This window comes from Larus michahellis, chromosome 8 (genome assembly GCF_964199755.1).
Source record: "Larus michahellis chromosome 8, bLarMic1.1, whole genome shotgun sequence".
In the NCBI taxonomy this organism is placed as follows: domain Eukaryota; kingdom Metazoa; phylum Chordata; class Aves; order Charadriiformes; family Laridae; genus Larus; species Larus michahellis.
In genome coordinates, this window is record NC_133903.1 from 50,586,008 (window position 1) to 50,603,058 (window position 17,051).

At 42.9% G+C, this 17,051-nt stretch overlaps 1 protein-coding gene across 3 annotated transcripts in view; it reads left to right on the forward strand.

The window, feature by feature from the left end:
• ZFYVE9 (zinc finger FYVE-type containing 9) overlaps positions 1-17,051 on the forward strand; it is a 61,509-nt gene that overhangs the window by 42,083 nt on the left and 2,375 nt on the right. For all 3 annotated transcript variants that reach the window (XM_074599029.1, XM_074599030.1, XM_074599031.1), the window contains 7 exons: positions 5,787-6,011; positions 8,413-8,495; positions 9,236-9,340; positions 12,062-12,212; positions 13,676-13,756; positions 15,113-15,275; positions 16,232-16,337. In XM_074599029.1, coding sequence (XP_074455130.1) covers positions 5,787-6,011; positions 8,413-8,495; positions 9,236-9,340; positions 12,062-12,212; positions 13,676-13,756; positions 15,113-15,275; positions 16,232-16,337 — 914 coding nt within the window. The remainder of the gene's footprint in view (positions 1-5,786; positions 6,012-8,412; positions 8,496-9,235; positions 9,341-12,061; positions 12,213-13,675; positions 13,757-15,112; positions 15,276-16,231; positions 16,338-17,051) is intronic.

Consider the following 17,051-nt stretch of genomic DNA (forward strand, 5'->3'; position numbering starts at 1 on the left):
CTTCTAGTGATGTTGATTTTGTTTTGTAGTGATTTGGGGTTTCTTGGTTTTGTTTTCAGCAGTGGAAAATACAGCATTCCCCTTTTGTTTATTTAAGTAAATCCCATATCTATAGCGATTTATTTTTTTCATGAGTCGCATGAGTCAAGTTTTCATGAGTCAAGTTTGAATTCTGCATTCAAGCCTGCACAAACCTGTATATACTTGTGCCTCTTCCCAGGTGTTTCTGCTTTCCTTAGAGGATAACCTGTTCCTTGCGGCCGAGTCGTGTCCTCTGTGCTAGTTACTGCTCCCAGCTGCTGGCAGAGTGTGGGTCTAACATCTGCACGCAGCAGCAGCGGAGCCCAGGCCTCAAACCTGCAGGCAGGAGCGTTTAGTCTGTACGCTCAACGCTTTGCAGTTTGTCCTTCGGAGTCATCTCCTGTTTCAGCGTGGATAAGATGTCGGTCTGAGGCAGCGCTGCCCTCAACCTTCACCAGTTTTCTTATGGGAAGTCCTCAACCTCAAGCTGCAGGCTGGTGTTAGGACTTTATAGTTGTAAAATAACAGAGAGATTTTGAAGGAAAAATGGCATTTTTCACTATATGTTGTATGTATGTGAGTTATAATAAATTGTGAAGTTGTTAATTAAGGCAAGTATTAATTGCTGTTCAGTTTCCATCACTTTATTTTTCCTCTGGCTCTTCTGTCATCGAGCTCCCTGCTGTGTTGCTTTTCTTGTTTGGAAATTGCAAGCTAATGATTTCTGTTGTGGTTGTAGTAGTTGTACTGTTGTAGTAGTAATCCCACGATTATCCTTGTCTGTTGGCTATAAGCCTGGCAGGAGGTCTAGTGAATGGAAAAATGAGAACTTCTGTCCGTCTGAATGGGTACTTTGAAGCAGTTGGATGTGTTAATATAGAGCTGCCAGATATGCCCTAGTGCATCAACTCTTTGGTGGAATACAATAAATGCTACTGTTACTTTTGTAGTGAAAATGCAAATCTGGCAACTGCTTGAAATGGCTTTGTGATCTCCCTGGTTTTGGGGATATTCTGGGTGAGGGTGGATGTATCCCAGTCACAGTTTTGTGTATTTTTTACCTAGCCTGGTTTCAATTAAGCAAGGCGGTGGCTAATACAGAACAGATCTATAAAGAAGCCCATGTAGATGTTCTGAACAGAGGACAGATGAACTGAGTGAGTAACACACACCTGCAACTGTAATGTGGAAAGATGGATACAAAAATCAAACATCATATATGGTGTGGATTGGAGTGATTGGGAGACTGCCACAGGCTAGTCTGAGGAAGTTCCAGATGCTGGTAACTGCTACTCACAGTGATAGTAAGTGAAGCATTATGCCCCTTGGCCCTTGTTCTTTCCAAATTACTTGCTAGGGTGTTTTCGATAAAAAGATGCTGAGTATGGTCAGAACTTTGAATGTTGAGTTTCACATGTTTTTTCTCAGTGTTGGCATCTGCTACAGATGTGTTGTGCCATCAAGTTACATTCATGGTCTTGTCTCTTCTGTGGCTCTTGGTGTGGTAGCGACTGGGTTGGTATTGCTTTTCCAGAGAGTATGGGCTCATTGGCTCTTGAAGAAAATCCATCTGGCAGGATTGTTCCCAGGTGAATATTGCTTTCCATCTCTTGCCACAGAACTAGGATACTTGGTTCTTCAGGGTGCTGGCGTGGTGTTTGGTACTTGGCTGTCCTTCGTTGTTACTGATGGCAGTGGAATGAGGTCAGCCAGGTGCAGGTAACTTTCCCAAGCCGTGTATGTGTGCCTTCCCTCAGGCTGGATGCTAATACCAGCTTTTTCACCTGGGATTAACCAAAAGATACGAAGCATACATTAGGAATTTAACCTCAGTGTTTTTGGTAAAAGCACCTAACTGGATTCACCACATGTTGAGGACAATAAACAAATGCAGAAATATTTATTTATTTACCTTTCCTGGTATAAACTATTTATTTGAGTTCAGACGGATTGCTAAACTTATATGCAAAGTACATTGCTCATCAGAGGATGATACCTAAGTGAAGAATTCAAAACCGCATGGACGATGACTGAAGAGAAAGTCACATCAGTGGATAAAAGCATGTTATTTTAAAGAACTTTATAGAGCTTCTTAGGGTTTAAAGTCAAGGGTAACCCAGCATAATTGAGAAGAAAATAAGCACTGACCTCCTGCAGACCTGCTTTAGATGCATCATGCACACTTAAGGCGCTTCCTAAATAATATCAATGGTCTGATGTCAGGTGGTGGAAGTTAATATAAGGAAAGGCACCTTTCTGTTCACTCTGAGATTACCTCTTTGGAAAGGAAGTTGTCATACTTTGTGAATTAAATTACATGCTTTTGGGGAGGATAGCTTTTTGGAAGGTTTCTCTGACAGCTACACTTTCTCTACAAGCCTCTGAAACACAGTTATATGCTTAAAATATGTAACAGTGCAGTGGGTTGAATTTGACCATGCTAAGTTGGTAATAGCGACTTTGCAGTGGGGCCTTGACTTGGAACCACCTTCAAAGACATGGCAGGAAAGGCTGACAGCCCCTGGTTAGTGCAGAAATGTTTGTGGGACTCGCCCAGAGTCCAAAGAGGCTTTTTGCCTTGTGTTTGCTGGTTGAAAAGGGCCCTAGAGAGGAAAACGCTTGATTCTTCCCATGCTCTCCACACAGCAGGCTCTTGCACTCTCTTTTAATGATGAAGTGCAGCACAACTACCTAATCCCAATAGCTTGTTCTCTCAATAGCGGTAACCTATCGGAGCTTGAACTGTGCGAGCTGCTTGTGTCAAAAGGAGTAATTTAGAATGCTGTGGCTTATGGTAGCAAAGTGCGGAACAGCTGAGTTGCACATTCCACTCTGAGGGTTTTTTTCATGTTTCTGTTGGCTGCAAGAATTCTTGTTAAGGCATCCCAAGCGTGTGAGCCTTGAATCTCCGTCTCCTGAAACGGAAAAAATAAGTAGTCGTCCCCTTCTGCTGCAGCACTTGGCATCAGTCACAAGTGGAAATGTCTGATTGCTTTGTCATCCCAGTGGGCAGTACCACACATCGCAGAACTATATGGTATTGTACAGCTTTGCTTTGCCTAACCCCTTTCATGCAGAAAATACTTCAGAAAAGGGTGCAGAATTCAATTCAGTTTATCAGTTCATACACTTTGTACATTTTAACATTAGAAAGGATTATTGTGGTCATGTTGTTGGAACTGTGAAGCTCACCAAGTAATTTTACTATCAGGCCTGTAGCTTCTATTTGAGTAAGAACAGATGGGAAGGGAAAAAGGAAGTATAAATGAAGAAGAGGAGATTAGTGAGGGTAGGTGGGAACTGCAAAAGCAAACGAGTGGAGTTGAGATAGAAAGGTGCCAGCAGCTATTTTAGATAAGAGAAAATCTTTTCCATGAACACCAATTGATACATCAGTTTGCACTCACTAGCAAGATGCCTGAGTTGGTGCATTAGCAGTGTATTCACTGAGCAGGCAATAGTGTCACAGCACAGGCTGACACAGAAATGCATTTGCACATGGGCAGGATCAATGATTTTCAGCAGCTGACAACATTTGATGTGGCTCTATTAATCGTGTTAGTCCTTCAGTTTGATGAGTAGCTACTTTTCATCAAGTATGCTCAGCTGAGCATTACAGAACTTGTAGCCACTGTAAGAGTTCTGGAATTTGATCTGAGCTGATGGTGTCAGTTCTGGCTTGTGTTTATCTGTAAAATTACAAATCAGCTTCACAGGATAGTGGCAAGCCATGAATGAACTGCACTCTGCCATGGGGTACCGGGGCTGCTGCAGCTCCTTTTAACGGAGAACTTGAGAACTTGGTTTGTGCAGCATCTTGTGGGCACAGAAAAAAAATGAAAAAAATTCACTAAGGTGCCCACAAATTTGAATAGCAAGGAAACCCCTGAACTTATTTGTTAGTTGGAGTATAAAAGAAGCCTTTTGTTTACAGACCTGCCAGTAACTCGATTTAAAGCTGGAGTTCCCAAGGTCATGTGAAGGAAGCAATATTTGGTGGTGATAGTGCCAAGGGGGTCTGGAGGAATGCAAAGTAGCATGGCCACACCTCCGGAGCGAGGGCAGGAATAGCTGTATTGTTCTCATGAGGGTGCTGGCTTCATGGAGAGTTGCTGTGACTTGGGACTTTCATAGGAGATCAGTGTAAAGGACAGACATGAAAGGACTCATTGGTTAACCTTTCCTTTGCTGACCAAAACTGTGCCTACTGTATTTATTTTCCTTGCATTTGGAGTATGCTCCGTGTAAAAACGGAGAAGGCTTAAACTTGAAGATCGTACCTGTATTACTGAGGATGTCAAAGTTGCACTTACTTAAAACCTAGTGTTTGTGTGTCTGTCTCTTGTGTGTAAAAGGGAGAAACCCTTCAGTTACTGTCCCGTTGATGTGCATTTTGGAGACACGCACATCACTGCCTTGAGGTCAAATACAAACACTCCATTATGAGGTGGTGGAGAAAGAGCAGAAACTCCTACTTAGCAGTCTGTCTGTCTGCAGGTGGGAAAGCCTGGGATTACTGCAGGAGCCCGGGAGGCCTGCACGAGTGCCTCAAACCCACGTGATTCCTCATGAGTGGTGTGATCAGCCACACCGTGCTCTCTGAAATTACTTTGAGAGCAAATCAACACTATTAATATTCACATCTTCCTATGGAGAATTGTGATCAGCTGTTCTGTACTTTATTTGCATGCTGTTGTTGTCATTTGATAAAAGGAATCACACCATGGTTCTTTGCTTCAATGTTAAATGCTGCGTTGGATGCTATAATAATCTAATCAACATTCAGATTCATTCAGCCATTCCAGTGTAAACACTTTCGGAAATTAAGAGCATCAAAGAATAAAAATGTGAGTAAAAATTAGTGATGTTTCTCCCCTGTGTCTCTCTCAGTTGCGTTTTACATTAAGTGTACTAATTAAATAAACACTCTTTTGTGTAATTCGTAAAATGACCCAGATCTTCAATATGTGCCTGAGCAGGCACCCCAGTGGTTTGTCTAAATGGAAAGACAACCAGTGGGCATTAATTGTTTGATCGGGTGCACATCTCTCTCCCATCGCAGCTGGGTCTAAAAGTTTAGTTCAGTCAACAGCAGCTTCTGCAGTGGAAACCCCTTGAATACCTGGAGGACACTGAAAACAGGCTTTCTTTGGGTGCTTTTATAGTGCCAGGGGGAGGTTGCAGGTACCGCTTCCTTAGCAGCAATACTGCTTGAGCTCTCATTACTCTTCCCTGGCTATCCCCGGGATGCATGATCTCTCCATTACACCGCCTCTACTGCTGGGAACAAGCAGATCTCCATGAAAGAGGCAGATCACAGAAATGGTTGACGTTTGTGTCCCTCCCTGCTCCCCCGGGAAGGGTGGTACATCTGTGGTTGTATGTACTGTCCTGGGAGCACTTGCAGGCACGGCTTAGACAGGCGCAGAAATGAAGGAGTGTGTGCATGTTCCTACAAAACTGACTTCCTAACAGTGATAGTCACTAAGTACATGTGGCACCAAAGGTGGACCAACTGGAGATACTGTGGCTTTGGTGGCTGTAGTCTGCAGCAGTTATTCCATAACAGATTACGCACTTTTGCACAGGAGGTAACCTGAGCCCCTCTGTGCAGCAGATCTTTGTTTCTTGTGTGATTAATAGATAGTGCTTCAGGAAGCAAAGCAAGTTTAATATGGTTTGGGTTTTTTTTCCCTTTTGAAAAACTCTATGAATTCCTGATATAGCTTTCAATCTTGTGAAGTAATGAATATTTTTGTTCATAGGTAACGTTGTGGGCAATCTGGGACACTCCTTTTTCAGCCAGAGCTTCCTTGGAAGCAAAGAACATGGAGGGTTCTTGTACGTTGCAGCTACGTATCAGTCCCTGCAAGACCTGGTGCTCCCAACCCCACCGTACTTGTTTGGCATCCTCATTCAGAAATGGGAGACTCCCTGGGCTAAAGTGTTCCCCATTCGGCTGATGCTGAGACTTGGAGCTGAATACAGACGTAAGTAACATTCTTTTAGCTGCAATTATTTCTGCAGGAGAATATATTCCGGTTTAGAGCACACACACCCAGCCCTAAATCGTTACCTATCAAAGCCGCACAAGTTTAAACAGGCAATTAAAAATTGTATTTCATACCCACATGGCATCCAGCTAGCAGCACGGCAGTACTGAGGTTGTGATACAACCTACAGCCTTTTTTACAGCTGTATTGCTTGATCAGGGCGATTTTTGTGGACACAAATCTAGTTCTGAGCAGCTGTTTGTAGTTCACAAACCTGAAAGAGTTATGTGCAAAACGAGTCTTATTTAGCTGTTGCAATTAGGACGAGGGAGAGCCTTTGATACGTTAAGCTTTTTCCGTGTTGAAATGAAAGAGCGTTTCCTTTTAGGTTTTTAAAACCACACTCATTTTCCAGAGAGTAACAATAAGTGTGCAGGGGCAACTGACGTGGCAGTTTATTGCAAAAATTCTGTTGCAACTATTAACAAGTAGTCTGGAGAGAGCGTTTCAGCTGAACAAAATCTTAGCAGTTAGCATGAAATTAGCATAAAATAAGGATAAAATCTTTTTCAAAAGCATTTGCCATCACTGGAGCAAAGAGATTATTGTAAGTCTGTCCACCACGATGGACCAAAACTTTGCTTGTCTTGCTCATCTGCTGTTTTAATTGGCACATCTTGTAAATCCGAATGACTATGAAAATGGTCTGTTGTTAATATTTTTCAAAAAGTTTTAGAATATATTTTATAGGCATTTGTAAATTTAACTTGTGACGCTTAGGGAGCATTGGGAATTTTTTATAAAATACATATGCTACTGGCGAGGAAAAAGAAAAATCTTCAAAATTGGCTTTCTGAGGATAAAGACCGTAGGTTAAAATTGTCCCAAGAAACATTAGTGTTAAAGGTGTTTAAGTTTTTGTGTGTGTGAGGTTTTTAAGTAGTGTATTTATTCCTGTCAACATTTAGAAAAACAAAGAAAGATGCTCATATTTTGGATGTGACATCTGTTTTTGAGCACAGAACCAAATGTTTTGGTATTCACAGACAGAAGTACCTGCTCTGAATGCACTGGGAAGCTGGGGGTTGAATTACTTCTGTAGCTGTGGGTTGGATTCAGGCATGTTCACTTGCACTGTGGCAGAGCTGACTGCAGATCACTTCCTCAGTCCCCTCTCGGAAGGGGCTGCATTTGTGTCACAGGTTTCCTTGGGTGCATCTTCTTTTCTGGTGGAATTGTCAGATTTTGGGCATTTGTCCAGTGCTGCTGAACGCACAGCAGATCAGGTGCAGGAGTACTTTGGGGTGCTAGCTGTCCCGAAAACATCTGCTGAGCATCTGCTGATCAGCTGTGCCTCTCAAGCAGAGGGAAGTCAGCGCATCTGGGATGTAGCTGAGCTGCTGTGTGCATCCAGGGTGGCGGACACGGGAAATTCAGCACTTCTTGGTGCCTCAGGACACTGTGCATGAGTTGGTCAGCTGTAGGGGGCACGTGTAGGAGCTGCGATACTTTCCAGATCATCAGTGTGCAGAAGCTGGAGCTTATTTCTATCAGGAAATCCTGATGATGTTCTTCAAATCTGCTGAGCGTTTTACAGCCCCTTCTGACTACAAGGGGAACTGTGAAGACGTGTGGCATTTTGGGAAGTCAGGCTGAGTGTTTGCCTGAGGATAGTTTAGGAACCTTTCTTCAAACATGTGTTTAGCAAACCTTGGCATTACATATTACTGCATGAGTCATGTTTCAAGCACTGTTACGGCTTCTGCTGCAACATAATGCAATGTAGCCAGGTCCATACACTACACTTTGAATTGCGTCATAGACGTAAGTGTGCCCCTCAGCCAAGGAATGCAGGTATTTTGCGTTGCCGACATACCATAAATGTAATTTTAATTGGTTTTTATAGACTCCCGTAGGGAATTTGCCACGTTCTCATGAAATTATGAAAACAAAAAATGAAATAATCTCAGTGTTATCATTTGAATGTCACACGTCAGCCACAGAAGCTAAAGGCTTATGATGCTATAGCGGAGAGCAGCAGGCTGGTCATAAAAAAGGGAGAAGCCGTTTCCAAGAAGCAGCCTGAGAAAAGCATTTAGAAAGGTCATCTTTGCAATCACTGTCCCGATCGCTAGGTTTCGGGCTTGCAGTGTGGCACTTGTAAGCATTCCACATAGTTCTCCTTACTGTTTCTAGTGTGGTGGGTAAGGAGCCATGAGATGTGTAAGGTGCATTATAATGTTAAACCCTTCTTCCCTTTTGCTTTTTAAACTCTGGTCTTCTTTCCAATCTCGTCTTTTGCTGCTGCTTACCATATTCGACTGAGGAGATTGTATTTGAGTCTGGTTTTGCAGAACCTGAGTATGCATCTGATCGTTACTGTTTTATTTTATCCTAGTTTATCCATGCCCACTTTTTAGTGTCAGATTTCGTAAGCCTTTGTTTGGAGAGACTGGACACACGATCATGAACCTTCTTGCAGTAAGTGCTGAGACTGAGTTTGCGCGTTCCATCGGTGTGAGTGGATCAATGTGGGGAGAACTGTACTCCAGTGGCACATAGTAGCTGGCATGTTTGGAAGATGACAAGAGGAAATAGTGGGCATTTGGGTGAATTTACCTGCTGTTGCTCATATTGGATGTTAGGTTTCGACAACACGGTGAATTGTAAAAAGGTACCCAAATAAACATCCAAAACCTGGCCACCTGAGAATGTCTGGATCCGGAAACAAGCGCAGTAGGTGTTCAGATTCCTTCCTCAGAAGTGCTAGGTCATCACAGTGTGCAGTCACAGCTCTTTGATTATACTTCAACTGAAGCAAAGTTACTAGTTCTACTTTGCTAATGTTTTCAATATAGAAAATTTTCTTGGATGCATGACTTAATTTCACTGCTAGAAACACTAATAACTCTATCCAGTAATGTAACAGAACAGAGAGAGCAAATTTTCTTACATACAGTGATGACATTCAAGGCTGGAGAAAAATAATTGTGCTGTAAGAAAATCAGTGAAATAGCTAACAGTCATGATGATGGTTTTTCATTTGTGTACTGCAATTAATGTAGGTTACAAGCTGTGATGGCTCCATTCCTCCCTGCCTTTCAGTCACTGATTACAATTGTTTTAATGGGCTAACTAGGAGTCACTGGGATAGTTATGAAACCTACAGTGCTAATGTTGATCATCGTGCCTAACCTTTAAAAACTTGTTTTAATTACCAGGACTTCAGAAATTACCAGTACACACTGCCGGTGGTCCAAGGTTTAGTGGTTGATATGGAGGTCAGAAAAACCAGCATCAAAATTCCCAGCAACAGATACAATGAGGTAATGCTTATAAGAAATACATTTGTCTACAGTTTTTTGTGGTTGGAGGACCTGGCTTCTAAAGGAATTTTATTTTATTCATTACCACTAGGGAAAACTGCCTCAAAAGCAAATGGTAAATGCATGATGCACACGTGTTTTGAGAGTGAATGAGGGTGGCTCCACAGAAAGAATGCAATTCAATTTAGTATTAATGAAATTCTTGAACTCTTTTTTTTCAGGTTTTTTAACTGTTTACATATAGTGTGTAATTGTAAATACTAGAAAATACTGGTTTGATTTGAACAAATATGTTGACAAACTTTATGCTTGAGGTAAACTAGGAGGAAAAAGTAAATTAGCTTTTCTCGTGTATCTTGTGTGTGCTTACTCGAAGCATTTATTAGTATTTTCTGGGTTGCTATTTATTTTATGTAAAATTTCTCCCAACATCTAGATTTTATACATGATTTCTGATGTGAAAAAATCAGCGTCTTTAGGATTTAGTGCTGCGGAAAATGCTTAGTGACAAGATAGTAGAACAATAATGAAAGAGAGCAATGGAGAAGGTGATTGATTTTCGCAGTCTGAATAAAGAGAAGGGGGTAACTTGGTATTTTGAAACTAATCAGCGTTTGGGGTGAGAGCAAAGCTCCTGGGCAAAATGGTATTTGTAGAAGTCCTTGAATATCAGAGCAGAACACAGCTTTATCTCAAGAGAATATTTCCCTGCAAGAAGCATTAAGTAAATTAACAGTGAGAATAAAGAAATAAATTGGGAAAAAAAAGGAAAAAGTTGTTCTTACGTGAAGTTTGAAAAAGCTGAAACTGATGAAGCAAGAAGATAAAGGGTCTGTTAAAAGGTGCATTAATTCTTGATGCAGTTGTGAGCAGAAGGAAAAGGTCAGTAAAGTTTGCATGAATTAAGTAGGGACTGGCACACGAGATGCAGTTAAGGGCTAGCGGTGCCTGGCGGTTCTGCGTTGGACATCGCACTAAGCCGGACTGTGAGGAAATCCCTGCGTTACGCAGCTCAGTAAAATCTGCGCGTCAGGACTGGGCTCTCTTTACAGCGTGAAGTAAGAGTTCAGCTTTTTAAATGAAGGAAATTTAACGTTATTGCTTGCAATCCAGTTGAAAGGTTGAATTACTAGAAATTTTTCGTCTGAGTTCAGTTTGAATTGAGATGAATTAAATCACAAGACCTTTGCTTTTTTTCTCATGTAAAGTGCCATTTAATTCGAAAACAGTGTCACTCAAACTATCTAGAAAGCGAAAAATTCATTTTAAATCTCATGCATGGATTAAATGTGGAGAATTCAGACCGTAATTAACAAATTAAACACTAATATATAGTTTTTCTATCAAATAGCTATTTTTATCGTCAAAGCTATTTTAATTTTCCACAACTTCTAGTGATACTTAGTTGCCTGTTTAGTCTGGCAGAAAAGGTGACTGTTGTTTTTTAATCAGCTGCCTTGTTTACAAAGTACAGTTGCCATGTCCAGTTGTTTCTTCTTGTGCTAAAGGCAACTTCTGGTCTCCATAAAGACGGCGGCTGTTGAGCTAAAATCTTGTTTCTGGAGCATGACATGATAAACTAGATAATGAAATACACTTTTGTCTGATGCAAAATCTTAATTAAGTTTCCTCCCCAAACATTACACCTGCGCACATTTGTCAATAGCGAGCATCAGCTAATGTTCCTGACGCTATAATTAAGGTTTTATGTTAGACTGGGAGAGACAAATGTGTTGTGTGTAGCGTGCATGCTTATCAGCCACAGGAGGCAGAGGGTGGGAGTATGAGTGCTGTGCAGAGATGTCAAATAATTCAGCATTTTCCTTCTCCTCGGGGTTTTCACTGGGGGTGGGGGGGGATAGTTTATTTGCCTTTTTTTGTGTGTTTGTTTCTTTTAAGCAAACATACGGGTTTTGGTTTTGAAACAAATTCCAGAGATAGGTGACTCCTTCAGTTTTCTTTTGGATGAAAAATCTCATACTCTGAGCTTCCATGAAGATGAAGAGAGGAGAAAAGGAAAGAAGCTCTATAATTTACAAGAATATTATGTCAAGGCGTGTAACTAGGTTTTTGTTAGATAATAATCAGCAAAACTGAAATGCAGATACATCACAAATGCTTTTGGATGCTCTTTGGAGGTCTCCTTTGCAGAGAATTAAAATTATTTCTGGATGTCTGTGATTCAGCTCTTTCTTAAAAGTCTTCGAATTGGGAACACTGATCCCAGTTTCACCGATGGGTGCAGGGGAAGCACAGAGACCCGAACGCTTTGGTGTCTGATCCCGGCAGAACCAGGATTAAATGCCACAAGCCAGTCTAGCACTGAACTGTGGAGGCAGCATTTATGATTTATGTCATAAACAACTGTAGTTGCGGAAACAAGCCAGATATTTCCTCCCGAGGTTTTTTTAACATTTTTTTCCTGTGAATTTATTTTTTAAAACCAGCTAGAGATAATAGCTTTTCCAGTCCGTATAGCTCAGCTATCCCTTATACCATTTATCTTAATTACATAAAAGGTGGCACTTCAAAGCATCTAGACAGTGTAAGACCTGAACCCTCTTTTCAAAAGCAGTTTATGGTTCCGAGTGCTAAAATCTGACACGAGAATATGAGCACTGTTGAGAAGCTCGCTCAGTCCCATTAAACTGTTCCAAGAATCACCTATTTATGGTAGCGCTTGACGAACTGGGTAGAAATGGTAAACCTTTTTGTTTGCAGATGATGAAAGCCATGAACAAATCCAACGAGCATGTTCTAGCAGGGGGCGCGTGCTTCAACGAGAAAGCAGACTCGCATCTGGTGTGCGTTCAGAATGATGACGGGAATTACCAGACGCAGGCCATCAGCATCCATAATCAGCCGAGGAAGGGTGAGAACGAGGGTTCAGGAGGAGGCCGCTCCCTCCCGGCGCCCTGCGTGACTCCTTTGCCGTTTGTGTTACCGTTCCAGCGTGTGGCTTTGTCAGTCGGTCAGAACTGGATTTGTCTGCATTTCACGGAGTTTCTCTTGGACATTCAGAGAAACTACTTGTGACTGCTGGCGTTACTGAGTGGGCGGCTTTGGGAGTTAGACAGGCAACACAAGGAACAGTCACACGTTGCTCTGTCTGCCCTTTACCCCCTTGGTGTTTTATTCCCCTTGCAGAATCCATGATCTCAGATGTCGGGGAGCACACTGGGCAGTTTGCATCCTGTGTACAGTCCACATCATGCTTCTCTAGGTCAACGGTGCTCTTCTGAATTTGTCTGAGAGATGTTCTAGCAACTTCATAGATCAAGCAGACCTAAAATAAAGCCCGTAACGGCTTGCTCCCGTGTAAATATGGTAATACCGCTTGCACAATACAGCTCAGGACTTGCGGTGCTCCAGAGGTCACGGTGCTGTAAGTGGCTTAGGCAACATCTCTACATTAATAATGAGAGCTGTCTTTGGCATTATTGGAGACTACAGGGGAGGCTGTGGTTGCCTCTGCTTAACCTGGCCTATGTGAAAAGACAAAGATTAGATTTAGTGTGAGAGAAAGGTAAATAGGAATAACCAAAGACAGCAGCATTTTAATAATGCCTCTTCAAGAAACTCCTCGTGTTCACCTCAATCAGACCATCTAATTTCCAGGCTTTATTTCTGTTAAGAGTAGGCTGAAAGGCTGCAGCAGCAGTGTGCTGAGAATTTAAATGTTGTGGTTTTGGGGAAGATTTCTGGCAAAGACATTTATGCTATCTCCAAACGAGAACAAGCAAGACAGAGGCCAACTTTTATGTTTTGCAAGTATCCCCAGTCACTCCAGTGAGTATTCCCTGGCACGGCATGTCACTCAGATCTGACTTCTGGTAATTTTACATACGGGACAAGAAGAGGGATTTCCAGCAGGAAGTTCATGATGCTTAGTGGTCATTTAAGAGAATTTTACTTCGAATCATGCAGCTTTCAGCTGTGGCCGTGCCAGTGGGTTGGTGTTACAGTGTGATCCATAAACAGCTCGCTCACAATCTTTGCCAGCTGTGAGGGAACATTTAGAAGTTATTTGTGTACTTGGTCACCCTAAATTAGTAGCCCTGAAAGTTAGAGGTGTGTATGGGGAGAGGGTGAGTGATGAAATATGAGCATTTATTAAGGTTGACAAAAACTGTTGTCCAGTTTAGAAAATAACTGGGTGATTTGCCCTTCCACATCCAAGCCTGTGATGGGCGTTAGTCACCATAATTCTCAGCAGCGTTTATCCTGATTTAGATCGTTCACCTCTCTGCATGATAGAGCTGTGATACCTGATTCTTGTCTAAGGCATTGTTTGAGGGAAGCCTCCCTAAATCACTCCTGTCGTTGTTGTTGCAGTGACTGGTGCCAGCTTCTTTGTGTTCAGTGGAGCTTTAAAATCCTCTTCAGGCTACCTTGCCAAATCCAGTATAGTAGAAGGTAAGACATGAACTGCTTGGCGGTAACACACTGCTTCCCTCTTAGCGCGGCTCGGCTCTATAGTTGTCAGGGCTCTGCTCTTCAGCATTTGAATCATGCTGCTCCTTCAGCTTTATCCTACTTTTTAGCCACAAAAAATCTGTTTTCTTTAATGAGGAGGAACTTGTCCAGATGCTGTAGAACAGGCACACAAGAAAATGAGGGTAGGATATGAAATATACCTGTCTTGTGGGTCTGTGGTCAGTTTACTGGTTTGGGGTGAGTGAGGAAATTGTGAGCCTAACTAAAGGAATGTCCCCTCCACCGAGCAGGAGAGGAAGCCCTGCTAAACTAACGCTGGTCCCAACTAGCTCTGCATTATGCAAGATTACGAATGTGCATTGTTTATCTGCTGGTACGTGGGCAGAAGAACATGACAAGTTGAGATTGTGGAGCTGGCACTGCTCCGATTTGGTTTGTTCTTCTTTTACCAGTTGTCATATCACAGAAATAAATGCCGACTGTGTACACTGGTTTGAAAGCCATTATTGCTTGTTAGCCGAGCTACGGGACTTTGTAGTCGAACCTCACCGCTGATGCGACAGTGCAGACAGTAGTTTTTAAGTGTGCACCTTACAGTTTGTGAGCGAGATGTGCAGGAAGCCGCTGCGTGCAGTCAGCACGGTGCCGCTGACGAGCAGGGATTTCGTAAGCTGCGCCAACTTGCGAGCGTGCAGCTATATGAGGGTGCAGGCCCGGGTGAGTGGTCACTCGGGGCTGGAAAGCAGTCACCTGACTGTAAACCAGTACGTGTAGGCCGTCGTACCATTTTCTGTGGTTTAGTACAAGGCAGAGGTACGGGTGGATTCAGGCAAGGAGTCTGTACACTGGGGAAGTCTATCATTCCCAAATTATTTCTGCAGCAATTTAGACTGAGCCAAGCCAAATCCTGTATCTTTTGCCACTGTCAGGCAAACGTTGACTTCCCAAAAGCTCCGTCACCGCTGGAGTCCTGCTTCCAGTGCCAACAGGCGATAGCTCAACGAAGGGGGGGGGGGGGGTGGTGTCACATGGGGCTTCTGAGGGTTGCTTAGAGCAGGTGCCAGATTTTGAGGCAAACTAACGTGGCCATCGCTATAGCTGACTTCATCTGGTAGATGGATCTCACGTTATCCTTGCGTTTTCCCTCATCAGCGCTACATTTTAGGAATCGGAGCACTCAGAAATGGTTGTATGTAGCATTGCTGCCTATGGCTCTTAAAATAGATGTTTAACCTTTCTGTTGCAAAAAGAGGAAGGCTGTTTATGTCTTTTTTTCATATATAGGCTCTGTTCAGTGTGGCTTATCTTGGCTCATAGGATTTCTTGGTTCCCTAGATGGAGTAATGGTCCAGATAACCGCTGAGAACATGGACTCTTTGAGGCAGGCCTTGAGAGAGATGAAAGACTTCACCATCACTTGTGGCAAAGTAGATGCTGAAGATCCTCAGGAACACGTTCATATTCAGTGGGTAGAAGATGATAAAAACTTCAGTAAGGGGTAAGTAGAGGAACAATCACTTGACATTGACTGTATTTGTTAAAAATTTTAATTGATCTTATAAGGTGCGTGAGTCTTCAAATCAATAGGAATTACAAGACTGTGCCTCTATTTTGAGTGATAAGATGCGATTAAATGTAACGAAAATGGAATTGAGATACCAGAGCTTTGGGGCATCAATTTAGAAAGTTGTCAATGCTATGGATTTTTGTTGCCATTGCTAATACCCAGTTATTGGAAACCACTGATCTGCCTCCAAGGCTCAGTGCTGAACCCTGCACATTGTGGTCACTTTGCTCTCTTGGCGCTTAGTTTGCATTAAGTAGCGCTGGAAATAAAATTGCTCAACATCAACAGTATATTTGGACTCTTGGTAGTTAAGCCAAAAGAAAGGTGCGTACGGCAGCTTAAGTATTTATGGCAGTAAAGTGCTGTTGTGATGGGTGCAATCGCGCAGGACTCAGCCTCTAGAAAGAAGGGTATTTCTGTAGTTTCAGGCTGTCTGGGCCAGTTTTAGGTTCTATATTTAAATTCTGGGCTAAGTAGTGTTTCAGGTATTACTGGCCTACGCTGAGGTTACAAATCAATAAAAATCAAATCTGTACGAAACGCCTCATTGCTGCGTTAGCACCTTATGCGCCCTCATCTCTGGCGAAGCTTTGCCGAAAACCTTCGGGAACCTGGTTGTGCATGTTGACCTGACGGGTGTCAGGGGTAGGAGCCTCCCTTCTGAGGCTGATTTTGGTGCACTAAGCTGCTGTGGCAAGTTGCCGTGCAGTAGCAGTGCATGTTGCAGAACACTCGGTTATGAAGAAACCTGCAGGGAGGCAGCGGGAGGCGGCAGCTGCAGCGGAGGAGCTGCCCTTTGAGCCCGATGTACTTCGCTCTTGCAATGGCCTCTGTTCAGCTCTGTCTTCTGCTAAGTCAGAACTTAGGTTTTTCCCTCCCTTTTACAGTGTTGTAAGCCCTATTGATGGTAAATCGATGGAGTCTATAACAAGCGTGAAGATATTTCACGGCTCAGAGTACAAGGCAAACGGAAAGGTCATTCGGTGGACAGAGGTAAGTGCGTCACACGGAGCTGCGTGTAAACCAACGCCTGGCATTTTGGGAGCGCAACTAAAGCCTAGTCTTCCTCGGACCTGTCCTCCCAACGCACCAAAATTAAAGCAGCAACTTCCCTTTCCTACTTGCAAAGAAAGATTCGGTCCGGGGTTGCGCAGAGTCAAACACCCCGTCTCTGATGCGCAGCTCAGGCGCTAGCACAGCCAGCCCTGCACTGGCCACCTCTTCTCGCACACGGTTGTTGAGCGTGGGGGGAACCAGAGAAATACTTGCTCACTGTGTTACCCAAGGTAACGGTTGGTTTCGCCTGCATTTGTCTTTAAAACTACCTTTTAAAATTGAGATAAACGTTAATAATTCTTTTTAGAAAACATTATTTTGAGCCACCTTCTCTAAAAAGTTGCAAGTTAAAATGAAGGTGCTGTGGCATAAGTCACATTAAGCATAAGCTCCATGAAGCAGCTGATGGTGGCGGTGCTGCTGCCAGCACACAAATGCTACTGTTAAAAGATTTCTCGAAGCGTTTCACTTAACCTGCCCAGGAGGGACCAAGTGACTCACTCTGCAGCTTGTCACCGTAGGATCCTTTTTCCCAGGTCAGTTGGGCTCAACAGAGACAAGTTCAGTGACAACAATAGTGCAGATCTTCAGGCTGGGAGGGCTTCTACGAAAAATTTGAATTTTCTGAAATTAACATCTGTTTAAAAGCAG